General features: G+C 39.7%; 1 protein-coding gene across 4 annotated transcripts in view; it reads left to right on the top strand.

Moving 5' to 3' along the window:
* The window catches only part of HYKK (hydroxylysine kinase), a 31,343-nt gene extending 10,434 nt beyond the window's left edge, over positions 1 to 20,909 (top strand). For 2 of the 4 annotated variants that reach the window (XM_087428768.1, XM_087428767.1), the window contains exons 4-5: positions 9,178 to 9,361; positions 16,932 to 20,909. In XM_087428768.1, coding sequence (XP_087284894.1) covers positions 9,178 to 9,361; positions 16,932 to 17,392 — 645 coding nt within the window. In that variant the 3' untranslated portion in view covers positions 17,393 to 20,909. The remainder of the gene's footprint in view (positions 1 to 9,177; positions 9,362 to 16,931) is intronic. The other 2 variants (XM_014780971.2, XM_087428766.1) reach the window with 1 other exon arrangement.
* Positions 20,910 to 22,994: the final 2,085 nt, after the last annotated feature.

Raw genomic sequence — 22,994 nt, 5'->3', positions numbered from 1 at the left:
TTTTGCCCATTTTTTTAATTGGGTTTTTAGTTTTTTTGTTGTTGAGATGTATGAGTTCTTTATATATTTTGGACATTAACCCCTTATCAGATATATGGTTTGCAAATATCTTCTCCCAGTTGTTAGGTTGTCTTTTCGTTTTGTTGATGGTTTCCTTTGGGGTGCAGAAGCTTTTTAGTTTGATGTAGTCCCATTTGTTTATTTTTTCTGTTGTTTCCCTTGGCTGGTCAAGCATGGTATTTGAAAATAAGCTACTAAGACCTATGTCAAAGAGCGTACTGCCTGTGTTTTCTTCTAGGAGTTTTATGGTTTCAGGTCTTACATTCAAGTCTTTAATCCATTTTGAGTTAATTTTTGTGTATGGCGAAAGAAGATGGTCTGCTTTCAAAAAGAATGAAATCTTTCCATTTGTAACAACATAGATGGACCTCGAGGGCATTATGTTCAGTGAAATAAGTCAGAAAGAGAAAGACAAATATATGATCTCACTTATATATGGAATCTGAAGGAAAAAAACAAGGTAATAGATATAGAGAACAGATTGGTGGTTGCCAGAGATGGGGGTTCGGGGGTAGGCGAAATGGGTGAACTGTTTTGTTTTGTTTTTTAATTTAAATTAAAAAAAAGACTTTATAAGAAAATTCATGGCAGCTTTACTCAAAAAATAAAATAAAATTACTTGTGTTGAGGATGTTTTTGTCCTATAGAATGATATCATGTATGACAAATATTTTTCCAGACCCATCCACAAAACTTCTTAATTTATTCAACAAATGTTTAATAAATGAGTACCTTTTATATGCCAGGAACTGAGGGAAGGGTAAGGATCTCCCTGTCCTGGAGGAGTGTGTTCCAGGGGGACAGATAAACAATTTAAAAAGTAATTACAGTTTGTATGAGGAAAACACTTCCAATCACTCACAAAATCCTGTCCATTCTACCTCTCAAATGTCTCTATATTCCATCTCCTTTTCTCCATTCCTGCCTCAGCTACCACGGTCGCCTCCCTACATCTGGTTTTTTTCCTCCTCTGGTTTATTCTTTATGCCAGTTCAGAGTTACTTTTTAAATTACAAATCTGACCGTGTCAGTTCCATAGTTAAAACTTTTCAGTGGCTTCTCACTGCCTTCAAAATAACGGCCATACTGGGCCATATTTTCTTTCATACTGGGCCCTGCATGGCCTTGTCCCTGCCTCTGCCCCCACCCCCACCCCCACATCTCATTGTCCGTGTCTCTCCTCTCATGCTTTTCTCACTTCCAATATAGAACTTCTTGTAGTTCCCTGGATGTGCCATTCTGTTTCATGCATCTGTGCTTTTGCATATGCCATTTTCTCAAGCAGTAATACCTTTTCCCCTGCTCTGCAAAACTCCTACTTATCCTTCAACACACAGCTCAAGCATCTCCTCCTCTGTGAAGTCTTCCCATGCTGCACAAAGATGATTACTTTCTTCTCTTTGCTACTTCTGAACTTGTACATCCTTCTCTCACTGTACTTATTGGACTATGTTCCAGTTATCTATTGCTGTGTGACAAATCATCCCAAAACTTACTGGCTTAAAACAATAGTGATTTATTTCTCATGACTCTGTGGGTTGACTGAGTGGCTCTTCTGCTCTACTTGGTGTTGATTGGGGTCACTCATGCAGCTACCTTCAGCTGGGAGCTAACTGGGGTGCTTCAGTTCCTCTCCATGTGGCCTCTTTTTTTTTTTTTTTTTTTTTTGGTGAGGAAGATTGGCCCTGAGCTAACATCTGTGCCAGTCTTCCTCTATTTTGTATATGGGACACCACCACAACATGGCTTGATGAGCAGTGTAAGTCCATGCCCGGGATCGGAACCCATGAACCCTGGGCCACCGAAGCGGAGGGCACAAACTTAACCACTACACCACCGGGCTGGCCCCATGTGGCCTCTTCTTTTCACGTGGTGTCTCATCCTCCAGGATGGCCTGAACGTCCTTACAACATGGCTGCTGGCTTTCGAGAGTGAGAATTCCAAGAGGACAAGCCCCAGCGTACAAATGTTAATCAAGCCTCTGCTTGAATCATGCTAGCTAACGTCCCATCGGCCAAAGCAAGTGACATGTCTAATCCCAAAGCCAATTGGGAGAAGCTACACAAAGGCATGAATACCAGGAGGTTTTGTTCATAGGGGGCCTTCAGGGTAACAGTCTACCACGTATGTTGTTGTAATTATTTGTTTCATATTTGTGCTTTCTATTACATAAGCTACATAAGACACAGTGACCTTCTTTAATTGGTCTATGTCTTAATTATTCATCTTTTATCCTTGGTATCTAGCAGTGTCAAACACATAGTAGGCATTCAAGGAGGGCTTCATAAAAAAAAAAAAACTTCTGAGCTGATTCTTAAAAGTTAGGAATCTATCAGTTAGGCAGGGAAAAGGAGGAAGGGCATTCCAGCTAAAGGAAAGAGCATGTGAAAAATCATGGAGGTACAATGACCATGTTCCAGAACCTCTAAATAATTCATTATGGCTGGAGTATAGTGGTTAAACCTCAGAGAGACAGGGGATAAAGCTGGAAACATAGGGTGGAATCAGATTATAAAATACGTGACCATATGTGATACTAAGGAGTTTGGACTTTGTCTTATAGACCGTAAGGGACCTTAGAGGGTTTTTAAACAGGCAAAGATCTCTAATTTATAGCACTCCAAGGGCCAATATAGTGGATAGATTGGCAGAAAGCCAGAACGGAGGTGGGGAATGCATCTAGGAAGCTAATGTAGTAATCAGGTAGAAGCTGGTTGAGGGCTTGAACCAAGAAAAGATTCAAGATATATTTAGGAGACAGAGCCAACCATATAGAGTGATTTAAGCCTGTGGGAGAGGCAAGGGCTGAGCAAGATATGGATTCTAACTTGTGTCTGCTTGGACACAACACCATTCTAAAGTAGGCAGGGTTCTCTGCCCTGGTATCAATCATGCGGTAGCCTCTAGAGCCTGGAACAGAGGACTGGAGAGACAGGAACGGGGGAAATATCAGGAATGGGGTCTAGAAGGTGTTGAGATCTGTGGAAGCTAAGGCTTCTGGCCATACAAGAAAGCAGATCAGCCCCAACTCATTTCACAATGTGCTCCCCTGGTGACTGCTGGGATCAGCCCACCTGTTTCCACTCCTTGCTTCTTGCCACGGTTTCTTTTCTATCTGGCTGGTGCTTTAGAGAAAAGAGTAAGATAGAGCCAGAGGAGTTAAGTGAGAGATGGGACAGGGCTAGGAACACTTTACCACTAAGATTTAGCGGATTTTTTTATTCTCTCTACTCCAGAGACTTGATATTTATAGTCTCCTAGGAATGAGTAAAAAAAATTCTTTGCTGCTTTATATTGCAGTCTTTACCTTAGAAGTGTGTTGCTTGTAGGCAGCATATATTTGGTCTTGCTTTTTTATCCAATCTGACGATCTGTGCCCTTCAGTTGGGATGTTTAGACCCATGTATATTTAAATTTAATGTGATTAATCACATCTAGATTTAATGTGATTAACGATATGGTTAAGTTTAAGTCTATCATCTTTATATTTGTTTTCTATTTGTCCCATCTGTTCTTTATTCGCTAATTAGTTTTTTTTCTGCCTTTTTTTGGTTTGAGTATTTTTAATGATTTCATTTACTCTCCTTTGTTGGCTTATTAGGTATAACTCTTTGTTTTGTTATTTTAGTGTTTACTTTAGGGTTTATAGAATATATCTTTAATTTATCACAGTCTACCTACAAGTTATATCACTTCATGTATCATATATGAACCTTACATAGTACACTTCTGTTTCTTCCTTCCTGATACTATTGTCATACATTTTACTTATACATTGTTATTATTTTTGTTTAAACTTTCAATTATCTTATAAGATTTAATTAGAAAAAATGACATATTTGCCTATGTAGTTACCTTTTCCAGTGCTCATCATCCTTTGTGTAGATCCATATTACCATCAGGTATCATTTCCTTCTACCTAAAGGACTTCCTTTAACATTTCTTGTAGTGGGTCTGCTAGTGATAAGTGTTTTCAGCTTTTGTATGTCTGAAAAAGTCTTTGTTTCACCTTCATTTCTGAAAGATATTTTCATTGGGCATAAACTTTAGGTTGACAGTCTTTTCCTTTTAGTACTTCAAAGACATTGTTCCACTTTCTTCTCTTGCATTGTTTCTGACGAGAAATCTGCTGTCAGATCGTTCTTGTAAATGTAACGTAACGTGTGATGTGTGTGTGGCGGCTGCTAACATTTTATCTCTACTTTTGAGTAATTTGAATATGATGTATCTTGGTACAGTTTTCTTCATGTTTTTTGCACTTGAAGCTTCCTTGAGTGGATACAGTAAGTTACCTGGAAGCAGTCTGATGCTTTTGCATCTTGCTTTTCATGCTTGATGGGGGGACCAGGGCTGGGTTTAGCTAATGCAAGACTCTTCTGAGTTCTCTACTCAGTGTCCTGTGAACTTTGAGCTTTTCCAGTTTGGTTGGTAGGAACAGGTACTATTCCTGGCCCTATGTGTATCCAGGTACTATTCCCTCTAATCCTTTCAGGTGGTTCTTTCCCCAGCTTTGAGTAGCTTCCTCATATTCATACACGGATTATACACTGATCTGCCAAATTCTCAAGGGGCACATTCTGCAGATCTCTAGAGTTCCCTCTCTCTCTGCAGTTCTCTGTTTTCTCTCTCTCTGCAGTTCTCTGTTTTCTGGTAATCTCTCCTGCAAACTCTAGCTGCTTTGTTCTCCCAGAACACTCTGCCTCCTCAGCTCAGAGAGTTCTCGCTTGTGTCTCCCCTCCCTGCACTGTGGCCTCTCTCAAGGCAATAAGCTGGGACAAACCCACCTCATTTGTTTTCCATCTCTCAGGGATCACTGTCCTTCACTGCCTGATGTCGAGTAACTTGGAAACCATCATTTCATATATTTTTTCTAGTGTTTTAGCTATTTCAACCAGGAGGATAAACCCAGTCCCTGTTACTCCCTCTTGGCCAGAAACTGAAGTCCATATTACAGCCATAATATTTATCCTTTTATCCCCAAATAGAAATAACCCTTTTTTTCTGATTAAAAACCCTTTCAGTGACTCATTAAAGAAAATCAGATAAAAATACAAAAAAAAATTAAAAGTTACCAGTAATCTCATCACCCAGAAATGACACTCCTAAACTATTCATTCTACGAGTCTGAGACCACACTATCCCACAGTCCCTGGGGCATAGTTGGTGTTCAGTAAATGTTTGTCAACTGACAGACTTTTTTCTGTGTTGACAATAATTACCCTTTCACATTGCACTCTATTTATTCAACAGATATTTATTGAGCAGTGCAAGGCTTTGGTAAATGTATCAAGCATTTCAGTTGAAATAGTTTTCAATTAAGTTGGAACAAATCCATTTGTGGACATCCATTAAAATATCAATTTCTGAATATTAACATAATTTGGATTAAAATAGCCAGTTCTAATTAAATTTACTTTTAGGAAATTTTCTTCACATATTAATTTTATTTAGAAAAACTTTGGAACTAATTGAACGCTCAGTGAAGTCTCTCTACCATCCTCAGACTCAAATCTACTAAATGAGCTGTTTAAATGAGCATCTGTTACATAACAGAGTTATCATTAACCTTTGCTTCTATGCTACCTGTGGGCTTCGTTAATATGCCTACTGCCATCAAATTTTCAACTTCTGCTGTATTCTGAAATGGCAAATACAGTTTTCAGAGGGAGATAGCACCACATCGTTGCTGACAGTGAGTTGTGCTGTGTAGTTAACCACCTGCCGCTCTGCTGTGCAACTTATTTTAGGTTGTCTTGTAGGGGACAAGGGAATTCTAGAAGGAACCAAGAAAAGCCTACCTCCCTTAGTATTGCAATGCATTTTTATCATGCTTTATTCCCATTGCCCATCTCCTCACCTCACCTTACCCCATGCCTTTGCATGGGGTAGGTTCTTAGTTTCTCCATAAGCACTAGGAACCAGGGCGTCTGCACAAGATATCACACAGGTGTGCAGTATTTTAAACCTATGGGTGTGGCAGAAGCTGTGCCTGCTCTGCTGGGGATGTGGCTGGGCCACTGAAGCTTCCAGCAGCTGGGTAAGCCTGGGAGACCCAGAGTAGACAGGAGCCCTGGGGATGGTAGGGGCCAGAACTAAGGCATTCACAAGTGAAGGGACCAACTAATCTCTACTGGAATTTGGCTGCTGCTTGGTCCACAGATGGGCTGGAGGTCAATCTCAGGAGATTCCTTTAAGTATAAGAAAGAAGAAAATACAGGGCAGGCTTATGAGTATGACTGTGGTCAGAGCTTTGTACTAGAGGAAGCAAGGTGCTTGGGAAATGGGAATTGGGGTGAGAGGCAGAGTGAGGAAGCTGACAAAAGGTAGGCTGAGATAGACTAATAAAGAGTAGTGATTAAACTGTCAGGAATTCAGGTTGGTGTGCCAAGGAGCCAAAAGGATAGAAAGGCCAGAGAAGTCAGGCACAACAGCTGCGGTGTTCATATTCGACAAACATTTGTTGAGCACCTATACGTCTGAGGTCCTTATTTCATGTCTTGGTTTATCCACAGATGACTGTGAGGTTGGTATTGATACTCTGAATTTACTGTTAAGGAAACTAAGATCTGAGATAAGTCATAGAGCCAGTTGAAACCCATATCTGTCTGATCCCAAGTCCAGATTCCAAGTATTTTTCCCACTACTCCATACTAGAGCTGAGAAGTTCTCCTGCGGGATGTGTGGGGTAACAGTGCCCTCATTTATTTTTTTTTTTTTTTTTTAAGATTTTATTTATTTATTTATTTTCCCCCCAATGCCCCAGTAGATAGTTGTATGTCATAGCTGCACATCCCTCTAGTTGCTGCATGTAGGACGCGGCCTCAGCATGGCCGGAGAAGCAGTGCGTCAGTGCGCGCCCGGGATCCGAACTCCAGCTGCCAGCAGCGGAGCACGCGCACTTAACCACTAAGCCACGGGGCCGGCCCAATGTGCCCTCATTTTAGAAGCTGACTCACAGCCTTCCCTAAGTGGACAATTGCTCCACTGGAAACCCAACAAGGGTGTTAAATTTTACTTTCTTTAAAAGTACAAGTAATATATGCACATGATAAAAATTTGAAACAGTACTGAAAGGTGTAAAATGAACATTTGTTCTCACCATCATCTCCATTCTTAGTCCCAATCCCACACCTCAAAAGTCACAACTCCTAACAGTGTTTTCAGTGCTTACTATGCAGAGTATTTTTGTGATCCACAGTGGCATTTAACACACCAGATGGTCAGGAGATTCAAAACCGTGTCAGGTGAGAAATAATTGAAGAAACTAAAAAGGTTTACTCTGCAGAAGAGAATACTGAGGGGGCAGGAGTGCTGTCTTCATATGTCTGGAGGACAGTCATATGAGAAGGATCCTGTTCCAGATAGCCCCAGAGGTCACAGTTGGAACCAGTGGCATGGACACAATTGGAGAGGCAGATTTTAGCTCAGCGAAAGGAAGATCATAGCCATCTCAATAAGGGTAAAAAGTACCTCCAATGGGAAGTATTCAAACAGAGGCTACATGACCACTTAGCAAGGACATTCTAGTGATAACAGAAGCATCAGGGGAAGGTTTTCAAACTGCAGGTCATGAGCATGGGTATTGAAATCAACTTAGAGGAACATTTTTAAAGAACTAGAATAAAATACAAAACACCAGACTACATCACATGTAATGGTATCAGTATTGTTACTAAGACTTTTTCTTTACGTGCGTGTTGCCTGTATACTGAGTTGTGATGTAAAATGTATTTATTACTGCAAGTCATGGTCAAAAAAATTTGAAAGCTACTCCACTGGGTGACCCCCACGGCACCTTCTAGTACTCACTCTGTGAAAGAGGTCTGGAGTGTGAGTCAGCAGACCCAGGTGCCCCCTCAGCCCCACAGTGGAACTCATCATCCCTCTCTGAACTTGTTTCCCCATTTGTGCAATGATGGTCAAAGCCATTTAGAAATTTAGATAGAGTGTTCAAAGTCTAAAGGCCCTTCCACTTCTAGAATTTTCCATTTTAAGAACATTCATTTATTCAGCAGATATTGCTTGACCAGTGCCTTCTATGTGCCAGGCACTGTTCTAGGTGTGGGGATACAGTAACGAACAAAAACAAAGCTCCTGCCCCTTATGGAGCTTACATTCTGTGCGGATAGACAGTAAGGTCTGTAAGTGAATTATGGTGAATATTAGACAGCAATATGTGCTAAGTTCTTAAGAAGAAAAAATAAGCAGAGAAGAGGGATATGAAGTATTGGAGAGAGGGTTGAACTTTTAGATGGAGTGGTCAGGGAGTCCTCCCCAAGAAGGTGACTTCTGAGTAAAGACCTGGTGGAAATGAGGGCACTAGCCATATGGATATCTGGGGAAGAGCATCCCAGGAGGAGGAAACAGCATATGCAAAGGCCATGAGGAGAGGACGTGCCTGACATGTTCCTTGAACAGCCGGAAGGCCAGTGTTGTTGGAGGAGAGTGAGCAAAAGTAGTGGAAGATGAAGTCAGAGAGGTAACAGGGGCCTGAGGCAGGTCATGTGGGTGAGAATAGAGTTCTTCAGAGCTGCCTCCAATTCCTTTTGTAGGCTGTGGATAATAACACTTATCTTCACACAGTTAGGAGGATCAAGTAAGATGGGAATGTGCTCTCAAAATGGTGAGATCCTGAGCCAGCCCTCATGGCCTAGTGGTTAAAGTTCGGTGCACTCTGCTTTGGTGGCCTGGGTTTGGTTCCTGGGCTTGGAACCACACCACTCGTCTGTCAGTAGCCATGCTGTGGCGGCAGCTCACATAGAAGAACTGGAAGGACTTACAACTAGAATATACAGCTATGTACTGGGACTTCGGGGAGGGTGAAAAAAAAAAGAGAGAGAGAGGAAGATTGGCAACAGATGTTAGCTCAGGGTGAATCTTTCCCAGCAAAAAAAAAAAAAAAGAAATTGTGAGATCCTGTACAAATGTGAAGTTATTACCATTTCATGGATTAATGTCAATAGAGCAAGTCAGTGGCCACGAGAGAATGCCAGCTCTCCCCCTAAGGCACTCCCAGGCCTACACTTTGGAGGGTACAGTCTTCTAGCACACAGCAGATCTCTCAGTAGAGGTTGCTCTAACTGTCGAGAGTCTAAGAGTTTCTTGCTTCTGATTTAGAAATTCCATCACCCAAAGTTAAGCAGTCTTCATCGGGAGAACTTCATCTGGAATCTGAAAAATGTACCTCTTCTGGAGAAATATCTGTATGCTTTGGGCCAGAATCAAAATCGAGAGATTGTCGAACAGGTCATTCAGCTGTTCAAAGATGAAATAATGAGCAAATTAAGTCATTTTCGAGAATGTGAGTATTCCCCCAATCAAATAAGTATTTTTCTCGATATTTAAATTGTCAAATTTCAAACCATCAGAAAAGTGTGGAGGCACAACTTAGCTTTATCAAATCTTAAAATTTTCCCATATTTGTTCCTGTTGCTTTTTAAAGAATAATGCTTTTACTTTCCTTAAAATTGCTACATGTGAAGCCCCCTCTAAACTTAATGTGATTCTACCTTTCTCCTCTCTACTAAATTTGCATACATGTTTTAATTCATTAATATATATGTATGTATTCATAAATTAAATATATAGCAGTGTCTTGCATATCTTAAAACTTCAGATAAATGGTATCACACTGTGTATTATCATTCTACAACCTCCTTTTTTTTTTTTTGTGAGGAAGATCAGGCCTGAGCTAACATCCATGCCAATCCTCCTCTTTTTTTGCTGAGGAAGACTGGCCCTGAGCTAACATCCATGCCCATCTTCCTCCACTTTATGTGGGACGCCGTCACAGCATGGCCTGACGAGCGGTGCCTCGGTGTGCGCCTGGGATCTGAACGTGGGCTGCCAGCAGCAGAGCGCACGCACTTAACTGCTACGCCACAGGGCCGGCCTCTGCAACCTCTAATTCAACTTATGTTTTTCAGATAAATCCATTTCATATATGTAGTTCTGGTTCATTTAGTTCATTAGTTTGAACTGCTGAATAGTATTCCATAGTATGTATATATCATAATTTATTTGAACATATTGTAATTTTTTTGGTCCATTCTCCTGTTAACGGAATTTTAGGTGCTTCCTATATTTTTGCTGTATAAATGATGCTGTAGAGCACACTGGTGCATATCTCCTTATGTACATGGACAACAGTTTCTCTGGGGTATAATCAGCCTTTTGACCCAGCATGAAGTACTAGTCAAAGGGGAGGAACTGAGGGGCATTTCTAGCAAGGCCTAGGATAGGCAGTATGTGTCCCTTTTGCCCCCTGCTTTCTTTTTTTTTTTTTTTAATTTTATTTATTTATTTATTTTTTCCCTCAAAGCCCCAGTAGATAGTTGCATGTCATAGCTGCACATCCTTCTAGTTGCTGTATGTGGGACGCGGCCTCAGCATGGCCAGAGAAGCGGTCTGCCGGTGCGCGCCCGGGATCCGAACCTGGGCCGCCAGCAGCGGAGCGCTTGCACCCAACTGCTAAGCCATGGGGCCGGCCCTGCCCCCTGCTTTCTATATTAGTCAGCTCAGGTTGCCTAATTAGATGAGGTCATCTAAACCTAATTATATCCCAAAGGCCCCATCTCCAAATACCATCACATTGGGGGTTAGGACTCAAACATATGAATTTTGCAGGGGGGGCAGGCACAATTCAGTTCACAACACTTACTTTGTGTAAACACAATGTAAGATGGTAGCATAAAAAGAGTTGATTTTTTTTCCCCTTCAAACCTATTTCCCCCCTAGTCATCTTCATCTCATTAAAATGGTATCCACCATTCACCTAGTTGATCTAGCCAAAAACCCAGGAGTCATCAGCCTGGACTTTGTTCTTTCTCTCACACCTCACATCCAATCAAATTCTATCAGTTCTAACTTCACAACATACCCTACTTCTTAACCACTTTCCCCCACCTTTACTACTTCCATTTGGTCCAAGCTACTATCATTTCTTATCTGGATTATTGCAGTAGCCTCCTAACAGGTCTCACTGCTCCCGTCTGTCTCCCACAGGATACATTCACTTGTGTCTTCCCTTTTTTTTGCTTTATATTACTTTTGTAAGATTCTCCATGTTGTTGCATGTGGCTATAGTTTAACTTGTATTACTATAGAGTATCCTATTCATAAATATACCACATTCTAGCTATTCTACTCTTAAAAGATATTTGAGTTGTTTCCAGTTTTGGTCTATTAAGAAGCACTCTTATGAATATTCTTGTGTCTCTTGGTATACATGTTCATGAGTTCTTTGAGTATATAAGTTCTTGAGTTCTGGGGTAGGAATGCTGGGTCATAGGACATGTCTATATTCAACTTTACAGTTTTCCCAAGTGGTTGTATGACTTTATACTACTACTAGCAGAGTATAAAAGTTTTCATTGCTCTGCACCATTGGTATTATCAGATTAAAAAATTTTTGCCAATCTGATATGTATATAATGGTTTCTCATTGTGGTTTTAGTATACATTTCCCTATTTGTTAGCTATTTGGATAAACTCTTTTGTGAAGTGCCTATTCAAGTCTTTTGCCTGTTTTTCTGTTGGGATTTTTTCTCATTGATTTTAGAAGTTTGAAATATTTTATGGACACAAGTCCTTTGTTGGTTATATGTGCTACACATATTTTGTCCCATTCTGTGGCTTGTTGTTTCACTCTCTTTATGATATGTTTCGGTGAACAATCCTTAATTTATTGGTTTCAAATATATGAATCTTTTCTTCATAGTTAGTGTTTTGTGCCTTGTGTAGAAATTTTTCCCTACCTTGTGGTCATGAAGATATTCTTCTATATTATCTTCCTAAAGTTTTATAGTTTTTGCCTTTCATAGTAGATCTACAATCCACCTGGAATTTATTTTTATAGATGGTGTGAATTTTTCTTATGGCCGATAAATTTTCCCACCAACATTTAATGAAAAGCCATCTTTTCTCCCTTTGTTTTGCAGTAGCACCTCTGTTGTAAATCAAATATGTTTCTGGACTCTCTATCTTATTCTGTTGGTCTATTTATCCATCTGTGCACCCATATGCACCCTATGTATCAGCTAGGCTACGTTATGCTACAGTAACAAATAACCCCCAAATTATTGTGAACTAAAATAACAAAGGTTTAGTTCTAACTCAAGCTGTGTGTCTATGATGGATTGGCTAGGGCTCTGTTCTATGTATTCTCACTTTGAGAGTGAGACTGATGGAATGTTCACCAACTGGAGTATTGCTATGGAATAGGGAAAGAGAATGTAGTAAATTGTATACTGGCTCTTAAGACTTCTGCCCTGAAGTGACGTCACTTCTGTTCATGTCAGTGGCCCCAAAAAAGTCACATGGCCACACACAACTTTTTGGGGAGCAGGGAAGTACAACACAGCATGCTCCCGGAAGGAAGATAACTGGCATATCTGTGAGCATCCCTAAAGATTACCACAGTATCTTAATTTCTTTAACTTTTTAAGTCTTCATATCTGGTAGAACATGTCCTCCCACATTCTTGTTCTTCTATAAGAGGGTCTTGACTATTTTTAGTCCTTTTCATTTCCATGTCAATTTTGAAATCAGCATATCATGTTTTAAAAAATTATTGTTGAGGGGTCAGCCCGGTGGCGTAGTGGTTAAGTTGGCGTGCTCCACTTCAGTGGCCCAGGTTCACAGGTTCAGATCCTGGGTGCGGACTTACACACTGCTCATCAAGCCACACTATGACTGCATCCCACACACAAAATAGAGGAAGATGGGCACAGATGTTAGCTCATGGCCAATCTCCCTCACCAAAAAAAAAAAAATTAGTGTTGAGATTTTGGTTAGATTTGGATTGAATCTGTATATAAAGTTGAACAAAATGGATATTATAGTATATTTATACTTGTTTATATTATGTTATACTTATTGATTATTCTAATCCATGAACATTAGTCTATCTCTCCATTTATATACATCTACAAAGATATATATGATAAAATTTTTAGTTATCCTTTTATTGTTGATTCCTACTGTAACTGTATTATGGTCAGAGAAAATACTTTATATCAGTGCTGTCCAGTAGAATTTTCTTCAATGATGGAAATTTTCTATATCTGTGTTGTCTGATATAATAACTTCTATGTGGCTACTGAGCACTTGAAATGTGCAATTAAGGAACTAGATTTTCAATTTTATTTAATCTTAATGAATTTAAATGGCAGTATATGGCTAGTGGTACCATATGGGACAGGGCAGCTCTATATAATTTCAGTACTTTTGAAATTTGTTAAGATTTACATTATAATGCAGAATTTGGTAAATTTTTTTAAATGGTCCATGTGTGCCTATAAAAAAAAGTTTATTCTGCAGTTCTTGGATACAGAATTATATCTATATCCAGTAGGTCAAGTTTTTTAATCATGTTGTTGAAATTTTCTATACTATTGACTTATTTTTTGGCCTGTTTGTTCTAACAATTCTAAGAAAAGTGTATTTTAAATCTCCCACTATGATTGTGGATTGTCTATTTTTACTTGTATTTCTGTCATATTTTGCTTTATACATTTTGAGGCAATGTACACGTAAAATTAGAATTGTTATCTTACTGGCAAGTTGAATCTTTTAACAATATAAAGTATCCCTCTTTATACCTTCTAATGTTTTTTGCCTTAATGTCTATTCCATCTGACATTATATAGCTATCCCATATTATTTTTGTACACTTGCTATTTTTCTGTCCCAATTTTTTCTTCTCTTTCCCCTCTTCTTTTGAGCCAATAGTTTTTGTCATTCTTTTTTTTTTTTTTTTCCTCTCCAGAAGTTTGGAAATTATATTTTATCTTATTCTTTGAATGATTACCCTAGAAATTCTGACAGGTGACTTGAACTTATCAAAGTCGAATGTTATGCAAGAAAGTACAAGGATCTTAAAATACTTTAATTCCATTTATCTCTTTCCTGACTTATATGCTGTTGTGTTAGTAAACTTTAATTCTGTATTTTTATCCCAAAAGACATTATTATTTTTGTTTTATAGTCAAGTTTGTTTAGATTTACTCATACATTAGTTTCATATCTTCCAGCACCTCAAACTTTCTGTCTGGAGTCATTTTTTTCTGCCTGAAATACGTCCTTTAGTATTTCCTTTAATGCAGTTTTCTACTGGTGAACTCTGATTTTATTTGACTAAAAATGTTTTCATTTTGTCTTTATTCTTGAAGGATATTTTCACAGCCTATAGAATTTTAGGTTTCAGGGTTGTAGAATTTTAGAATTCCACTGTCTTCTAGCTTCCATTGCTATTGAGAGGCCGGCTGTCAGTCTGTTGCTCCTTTGAAGACAATCTGTATTTTCCCCTTTGGGTTGCTTTTAAGATGTCCTCTTTTCCTTAACTAAATTTTTTCCTTAATCTGCTTGGGTTTCTTAAATATTGTCTTTCATCGGTTATGGAAAATTCTTGCCTCTGCCCCATTCTCTTTTCCTTCTGGACTCCAATTCAGCTAGTATTAGTTCTTCTCAATGAGTCCTTTCTGTCTCTTCTCTTCTTATCCATGTGTGTGTTTTTTTAAATCTTTTTCTCTGTCCATACTGCATTTTGGATAATTTTCTAACCTATCTTCTAGTTTATTCTCTCTTTAGCAATTTCTAATCTGTGACACCCATCTATTTTTAAATTTCATTTATTGTATTTTTTGGTTTTAGTTCTTGTTTATTTTTCTAGAGTAACTGCCTTGTGGCCAGAAAACATACCATATATCAGCATACAAGGAAAGAAGAGACTATGAGCAAGAACCAAAAGAAACTGACTACTGTATACAAACTGAACCAAAGACTTCAGTAACTAGAATGATCAGACAGAGAATATATTCACACAGAAGCCTGGTTTGGCATTTGGTTTCAAGCCTATATTTTTGTCCTTCTGCTTCCTTGAACCCATAGTATTCTAAGCAGTGGATTGGTAACAGATTTTGTCATCCTTTTACGGTTGGGAAGCCCTTATCACTGCCCCCAGCTTCATGCAGTGTGCCTGTTTCCCCAACTGACAGGTAGCACTTTCAGTTCGTGTTCTCCCAGGCGGGTAGAGCACATTGCTGATCTGGAGCCCAGTAGATAGTCCTGTGGCTTTATTCCTGCTCACGGCTTGGCATTTCTATTCTGTTTTTTAGTATATAGATCTATCTTATTTTTGAGGCAGGCTGTATCTTGATTGTTTTCTCTTTTTATTTTTATCATTGCTATGTATATTGAGCACAGTGAAGTTATCGAAGAATGAATTCACTCTGCCATCTTTATCAGAACTCCTGCTTTTCTTTAATTCTCAAATTCAACAACTTTTGTCATTTTATTCCAGGCATAAAACAGATGTATCATTTCTTGATTGGCCATTGTACATGTGAAGAGAAGCAATGAAATGAGAGAGGAGAGGTTCCCGTAGATACATACAGATTGCATTCACAATGTAACCTATTTCATTGATTCTAAAATGCCATTTGATTGTACAAGATGCACCATTACTTTATGACCCTCTAAGGAAGAAAAAACACTGCCAATGAAACTATGACGTGACATCAATTGTATGATACATCCCAATTTCAGAAACGTGTAGTTTAGAATCTATGGTTTAGGGGCCAGGCCGGTGGCGCAAGAAGTTAACTGCACGTGCCCTGCTTCGGTGGCCCCGGGTTCACAGGTTCGGATCCCGGGCGCACACCAACGCACCACTTGTCAAAGCCATGCTGTGGCGGTGTCCCATATAAAGTGGAGGAAGATGGGCATGGATGTTAGCTCAGGGCCAACCTTCCTCAGCAAAAAAAGAGGAGGATCGGCATCGGATGTTAGCTCAGGAATGATCTTTCTCACAAAAAATAAAAATAAAAATAAAGAATAAAAGAAAAAAAAAAGAATCTATGGTTTACAGTAATGTTTATTGCTTCTATATGCCACCCACTGTGCTACATTACTTAAGCATGATTTACACAATCCTAATTCATAGAGAAGAAATCAGCATTATATTTAGAAGTTAATATTATGGACTTTATATCACATACTTATTATAAAGTATATGGCTCACTACTTCAGTGCTCATGGACATCTCATCCCCTAATCCTTAGTCAGTAGTTTAAATCAGTGCTCCTCAAACTATCCATGGTAGAAGACAAATTTGGTTTTTTTCCCCCAACCCACTGCAGCCTGCTACATAGTTCTACTGTTCATGATTAGTTCACAGCTTGAGCCACATACGACTTACCATGCGAGTTTGACAACACTCAAACTGGTCTATACTCCATTCAGTGAGACAAGGCCACTGATCACACTCTTCGATGACAAATTATAAAATTACCTAAACACTCTCAATTTGTGTTTTTATCTCATGCAGACGACGAGTACCAGTTTGTGGGCCAGCACTGACCATGGACTCCCACTTTGAGTGGTACTGACTCAAAATATCACCATCTATTCCAGTAATCAAAAGACTGGGGAAATTCAGAATTACTTTGTCATCAGAAATTTTTTTTAGAAATCCTAGGTTAAAGTAAAGGTGCATCTGGTGTATTCTAGGACTCTTTGCTTCTTATAATAATATGAATATATGTGTATTCTTTTTAAACATTTCTGGTTTTGGGCAGTTCTCCTTTCTCCTTACTCTCCTAGTAGCCAAAATCAGGTGTTTGTAATAACTACAGTCTCCATCTTTGGGCCCTGAGTTGATGAGAAACAAACACAAAACCACCACCAAAATTAAGTGCTTTTATCCTTTTCAGAGGAAATTATTTTATTTCAAGAAAAATACGGTTTCACCCTTTATCTCTGACTGCCCATCAAATTATTTGAATGGCCATGCCTGAGAAAGAGAAATGGAAAGAGAATGAACTGGAGTTTTAAATAACTGTTTTCTCATGGCTTGGTTTTTCTCCTTTCAGGTATCAATCATGGAGATCTTAACGACCATAACATTTTAATAGAGTCCAGCAAGTCAGCCTTTAGAGATGATGTATATCAAGTGTCTGGGATTTTAGACTTTGACGACATGAGCTATGGCTATTATGTGTTTGAATTGGCAATCACCATCATGTACATGATGATTGAAAGCAAGAATCCTCTACAAGTAGGAGGTCATGTCCTCGCAGGGTTTGAAAGTATAATCCCACTGACAACTGTAGAGAGGGGTGCTTTGTTTCTACTTGTATGCAGTCGTTTTTGTCAGTCACTTGTCATGGCTGCATACTCTTGCCAGCTACACCCGGAGAACAAAGAATATCTCATGGTTACTGCAAAAACTGGGTGGAAGCATTTACAGCAAATGTTTGACATGGGCCAGAAAGCTGTAGAAGAAATCTGGTTTGACACTGCCAAGTCCTATGAATCTGGGATCTCCATGTGACTAGATCAAAGTTCACATTAACTTGGGTAATTAAAAACCCAAGGGGACCAAATCTAATTCTATGAAGGATTTCCTGCACAGTTAAAAATGAATTGATGGAACAGTATAATGCACATGATACCACTAAGGTCTTCAAGCAATCTCAGGACTATTTTTTAAACTTAAGAAAGTACTAAATGAAGAAGCATGTCTTTCTGTGGGTCTCGCTTGCCTTGCGTATAAAACATGCAGAATGATATTTGGAATCAGATAATCTCTCAAGGTCTATTCCAGCCCTGAAATCAATGACTTTTTTCAACTTTGAAAGGAATGTATATGTACAGATATATTCACATATTTTAAATAACTGGATGTAACATACAGACCTAATTAACATATCACCAATTCTATGAAGGCTTCTCCCATCTCTTTGTTCTCCAGAACCCCTTTGCACTCTTTTTTATGGCACAAGACTCTTTTTTATGGATTTCAGCTGTAGTTATCTAGGCTAACAGCTATTTGAAGGCAGAGACTATGTAAAACTTTTGTTTGTCCCTCATACCTTCTTCTTACACCTGATATAGTGCCTTTCCCACAGTCTTTAAAAATATTTGCAAAATTAGTGAATGCTAGAATTAAAGCTGGAGGAGGTAAGGCACACACTAAGATGCCTTAGGAGGAAACACAGATGGTATTCAAAAGAAAAACTTTTCACTTGTTTGAGAGGACAGTTGAAACTGGAACTCCAGTGATAGATTCTAGAAGACAATGGAACTGCAAGGAAGCAAATAAGGACATCCAGGCAGGGCCACTAACTCCTGAGGTACCTAAATATAACAGTTTTCAGATTGATACCAAGGAAGTCCCTTAGCAGATATTTTAAAATTCTCTATCACTTATGTTTCTTTTCTTTTCTTTTTTTGTGAAGAGATCAGCCCTCTGCTAACATCTGCCAATCCTCCTCCTTTTTTTTTTTTTTTTTTTTGCTGAGGAAGACTGGCCCTGGGCTAACATCCGTGCCCATCTTCCTCCACTTTATATGGGACGCCGCCACAGCATAGCTTGCCAAGCAGTGCGTCAGTGCACACCCAGGATCCGAACCAGCGAACCCCGGGCCGCCGCAGCAGAGCACGCACACTTAACTGCTTGTGCCACCGGGCCGGCCCCAATATGTTTCTTTTCGTATGAACATGTAGTATTGGTGAACTGTAGCTCACTGTACACTTGACTTTAATTACACTAGTGTAGTTCCTTCACTGATTTCTCTTCATGTCTCCCTTAGTATGATTTAGTAAATGGCTGTTTACTTAGTCTCATGGTTTTAACTATCCATTCTCTACAGACGACTCAAGTCTAGAATGCTGGCCATTCAAACACCCTCTCAGTAGTTATCTCTTTCAATATATATGAATCGGCACTGATTCTATGTCTCTTTATCTACCTACCTACCAACCGACCTATCTATACTCCCAAAGCAGGTGTGTAGATCTTGCTGTACAATCTCTGAATTGTCTTGTGTCGTTCAGTTGTATCATTCTTGTATTCATCTTTAAATTCTCTGCACCTCAATTTCCTTATCTGCAAAGTTAGGGTAATGATAATACCTATCTCATAGAGTTAGTTGTAAGGATTTCATAGAGAATAATGCAAAGTTCTTAGTACAGTGCTTGGCACATTGTAGAGACTTAATAAATATTTACTAAATGAATGAACCACATTCCGGGTTACCCAAACTCAAAATATTGGAGTAATTTTTTTTTTTTTGTGGTGAGGAAGATTAGCCCTGCGCTAACATCTGTTGCCAATCCTCCTCTTTTTGCTGAGGAAGATTGGCCCTGGGCTGACATCTGTGCCCATCTTTCTTTACTTTATATGTGAGACACCTGTCACAGCATGGCTTGATGAGCAGTGCGCAGGTCCACACCCGGGATCCGAACCTGTGAACCCCAGGCTGCCAAAGCAGAGCACACAAACTTAACAACTACGCCACCAGGCTGGCCCCTGGAGTAATTCTTTTATTTGCCTCTCTTATATTCAATCAGTGATCTTATTCTTAGGAATCAGAATTTTAGATCAGTAAATGGCGATCATAATCCCTTTCCTTCCTACCTTAAGTTTTTAATAATATATAATAAAAACCAATATTTATTGAGCACTAAGTATTTAAAAGAAAACTCTTTCTCTACTCTCACAACACTTCTGATACCAAGTATGTGAATTTTTCCCTTACATTAAACAGTTCTGATACTAACTACCCAAAGTTAATACAGACCTCATAGGTTAAGGGCTCAGTCCCACAAAACTGCCTCCACTTGAGACGCCTGTACTTCTGACCAACTAGCTATAAGTTGGGGGTTCCCACGACCCCCTCCTCAAGTTTGATAATTTGCTATAACGGTTCACAGAACTCAGGGAAAAACTTACTATGTTTATCAGTTTATTATAAAGGATATAATAATAAAGGATACAGATGAACAGCCATAGGAAGAGGTACATACAGCGAGGTCCAGAAGGTTCCTGAACACAGGAGCTTCTATCCCCATGGAGTTGGGGTGCACCACCCTCCTGGCACGTAGATGTGTTCATCAACCCAGAAGCTCTCGAACCCTTTTGGTTAGGGTTTTTATGGAGGCTTCATTATATAGGCAAGATTGATTAAATCATTGGCCATTGGTGATTATGTCAATCTCCAGCCCCTACCCCCTCCCCAGAGGTTCAGGGATGAGGCTGAAAGTTCCAGCCCTCTAATCACCTGGTTGGTTCCTCTGGCAACCAGTCCGCATCTTCCAAGAGTCACCTCATTAGCATAAATTCAGGTGTAGTTGAAAGGGGCTTATTAGAATAGCAAAAGACGTTCCTCTCTCCCCTACCACTCCGGAAATTACAAGGGTTTTTTGGTTTTTAGAAGACCAAGCACATATTTCTTACTATATCACAGTATTTTACGTGCTTTAATCTCATTTAATCTCCACAGCAAACCCATGAGAGAAGTAATGTTATGATTAATCCCCATTTTCAGATGAAATAGATGCTTAAAAAGTTGAATAATTTGCTCAAAGAGACCCAGGACCGGCGTCCCATACTACTTCTCTCATTCTCCCCTCCTATCCTTCCTCCTATCCACGCACACGCACGCGTGCGCACACACACACCTTTGTTAGAATCAAATGAGATCATTACCTGAAAGCACTTATGCTTCTCAAATTTTAAAGGATTATGATTTTTATCTTGCTTGACTATTCAGGAAATTAGGGCCAGAGAAATGGACTGACACTTGGATTTCACTCCCAGACCAGTGTTCCTTCTCTTATATCATGAAACTCTACGGATTTCCCTCTTGCTTGCTCCTGCTAACATGGATTCCCCTTCACTGAATTCCTAATGCAAATATTGCCAAGTACTATTTCCATATTTCAATATGTGATGCCTTGCATTGATATTTTACTCTTTGGGGTTGTCCTAGCTTATCTCCAATCAATCAGTTCCATGTAGTTTATAAACTCTTTGGTGGCATAAATTGAATAATATTTATTTCATATTATCTTCAGGACCTAGCTGCACACTGAGTCCCTAGCAGACCCTTAATAAAGCTGTGTTGGATGAACTACAAGAATGAACGCACTTCTACAAGTGCCAGTCCTTGTCCTGTCAACCAATGAGGAGTGTCAAATGACAAAATTAAACCAATTTAGTAACCAGGTGGATGTCCTTTATTCAAGGGAAAACAGTCCACGGATTGGGGGAGTACAGAGCACTCGTCCCAAGGGATTTGGGGCAAGAGCGAGTTTTATAGTGTTAGAAGTAGCAACACAGAGACAGGGCATGATTGGCTGGGGTTGTATATCTGACCTTATTTAGAAAGATCAAGGAAATAAACATAGAGCTCAGAGTTGGCTTGCCATTTGGGGATCAGCTGACTGGATATACTGCATTTCTGGTCAAGCGGAGCATTTACAGGAACAGGAAAGTTCGGTTTGCTAATGTGGCACCCTGGGCAGGAGCAGCTCCATTTTTGGCCTAAAAATTTATTTCAACAGGAGAAAACCCAGTTCTAGATTTGGGAATCAATACCATATATCTGGCAAAGGCTCTGCTCTTGCAAGTATCTTTTTCTGTCCAGGATTTTATCCCCTCTAGACTGCAACAGAACTTTACTTTCTGGTCTTCTTATCCTTAGTCTCTCCAACCTACATCCTTCATATTAGAGGCAGATAAAAAATCTAGTTACATACATTGCTAGCACAATGTGACAATTTAACCAACAACTTAGTGGCTTAAAACCTCAAACAATCATTTTTATTATCTCATGGTTTCTGCGGGTCATGAATTCAGACAGGCCTTGGGACAGCCTGACTCTGCACCATATGCCTGGGGCTTCAGCTGGTAAGACGTGAATGCTGGGGGAGATTTGGTGGTTGGGGGAGACTCAATGACTGGGGACTAGAATCATCTGGAGGAATCTTCACTCACATATCTGGCAGGTAATGCTGGGACCTCATCCAGGCTATTGGCCAAACACCTCTCCATGTGGTCTCTACTCCCTCACAGCACAGTGCCTGGGTTCTAACAACCACCATCCCAAGAAGACAAGACAAACTATATCATCTTTTATGACTTACCTTTGGAAGTCACAAGATGTTACTTCCATTGTAGCAAGAGGCCCACCCAGCTTCAGGGCAAGGGGACGTAGAACCTTTCAATGGGAAAGCATTCATGCCACATTGTAAAAGGAACATGTGGGATGGGAGATTCTGAGTCTTCATCATTCTATAACATCACTTTAATCCTCCCCTCACATTACCCACGGAAAAAAAACTCTGGCGTTGAAGGCATTCTACAATGTGGCCTCAAATGCTTTTCCTCTTTTACTTCCTATCTTGTCTCCTCCATTCTGGTCAGACTGGACTACTCTGTTTCCCAAACTCCTCTTCTTTTGACCTAAGAAATCCTATTTCTCCCTTAAAACTCCTCATGTTTGCTGAATTCTGCAGAATGAACTAAGGTGGTAGGGATCCCCGGACATTCCGTAAGTTACATTTCTACCTGAGGATGCTTTCAGGGCACTGCCTGTCCAGCTGTGGCCCTTTGCCATTTTGCCTTGGCTCACCTCCCTGTGTGCCTGGGAAGCAGAAATGACAGGAGAGACCTCAAAACACAACTCATTCCCAGGCTACCTCCTTTTTAAATCCCAGATCCCCCAGTAACAATTTTGCACCCAACATGAAGAGGACAAAGTCCCTGCCCTCTGGGCCTCTTCTTGGAGGACACTGTGAGCAAATGACTTCACATTAAACCAGAGCTAGTCAACCTTCTAGCCCGAAGAAACTTAAACATGAATAGTAAATAGTTTACATAGGGACTGAAGCCAGATAAGAAAGAGTGGAGAGGTGGATAATGAACACATAAACAAAGAAACATGACAATTTCAGTAAAGAAGATCAATTGCTGGTGGTGATGGTAGTGTACTGCGTTAACTAGGTTGGACAGGGATATTCTGACAAGGGGATAGGCAGAGGAGGAGACCAAGGTGAAAGTTCTCCCGAAGATGTGAACCCCATTATAATTTGCTTTATAGGTCCAAAAATGCATGTATCAACAATAAAAGTGGAAGCCAGATTCAAGA

Source organism: Ceratotherium simum, chromosome 3 (genome assembly GCF_057802395.1).
Source record: "Ceratotherium simum simum isolate JZ-2026a chromosome 3, ASM5780239v1, whole genome shotgun sequence".
NCBI lineage: Eukaryota > Metazoa > Chordata > Mammalia > Perissodactyla > Rhinocerotidae > Ceratotherium > Ceratotherium simum.
This window is presented reverse-complemented; position numbering and strand designations above follow the sequence as displayed.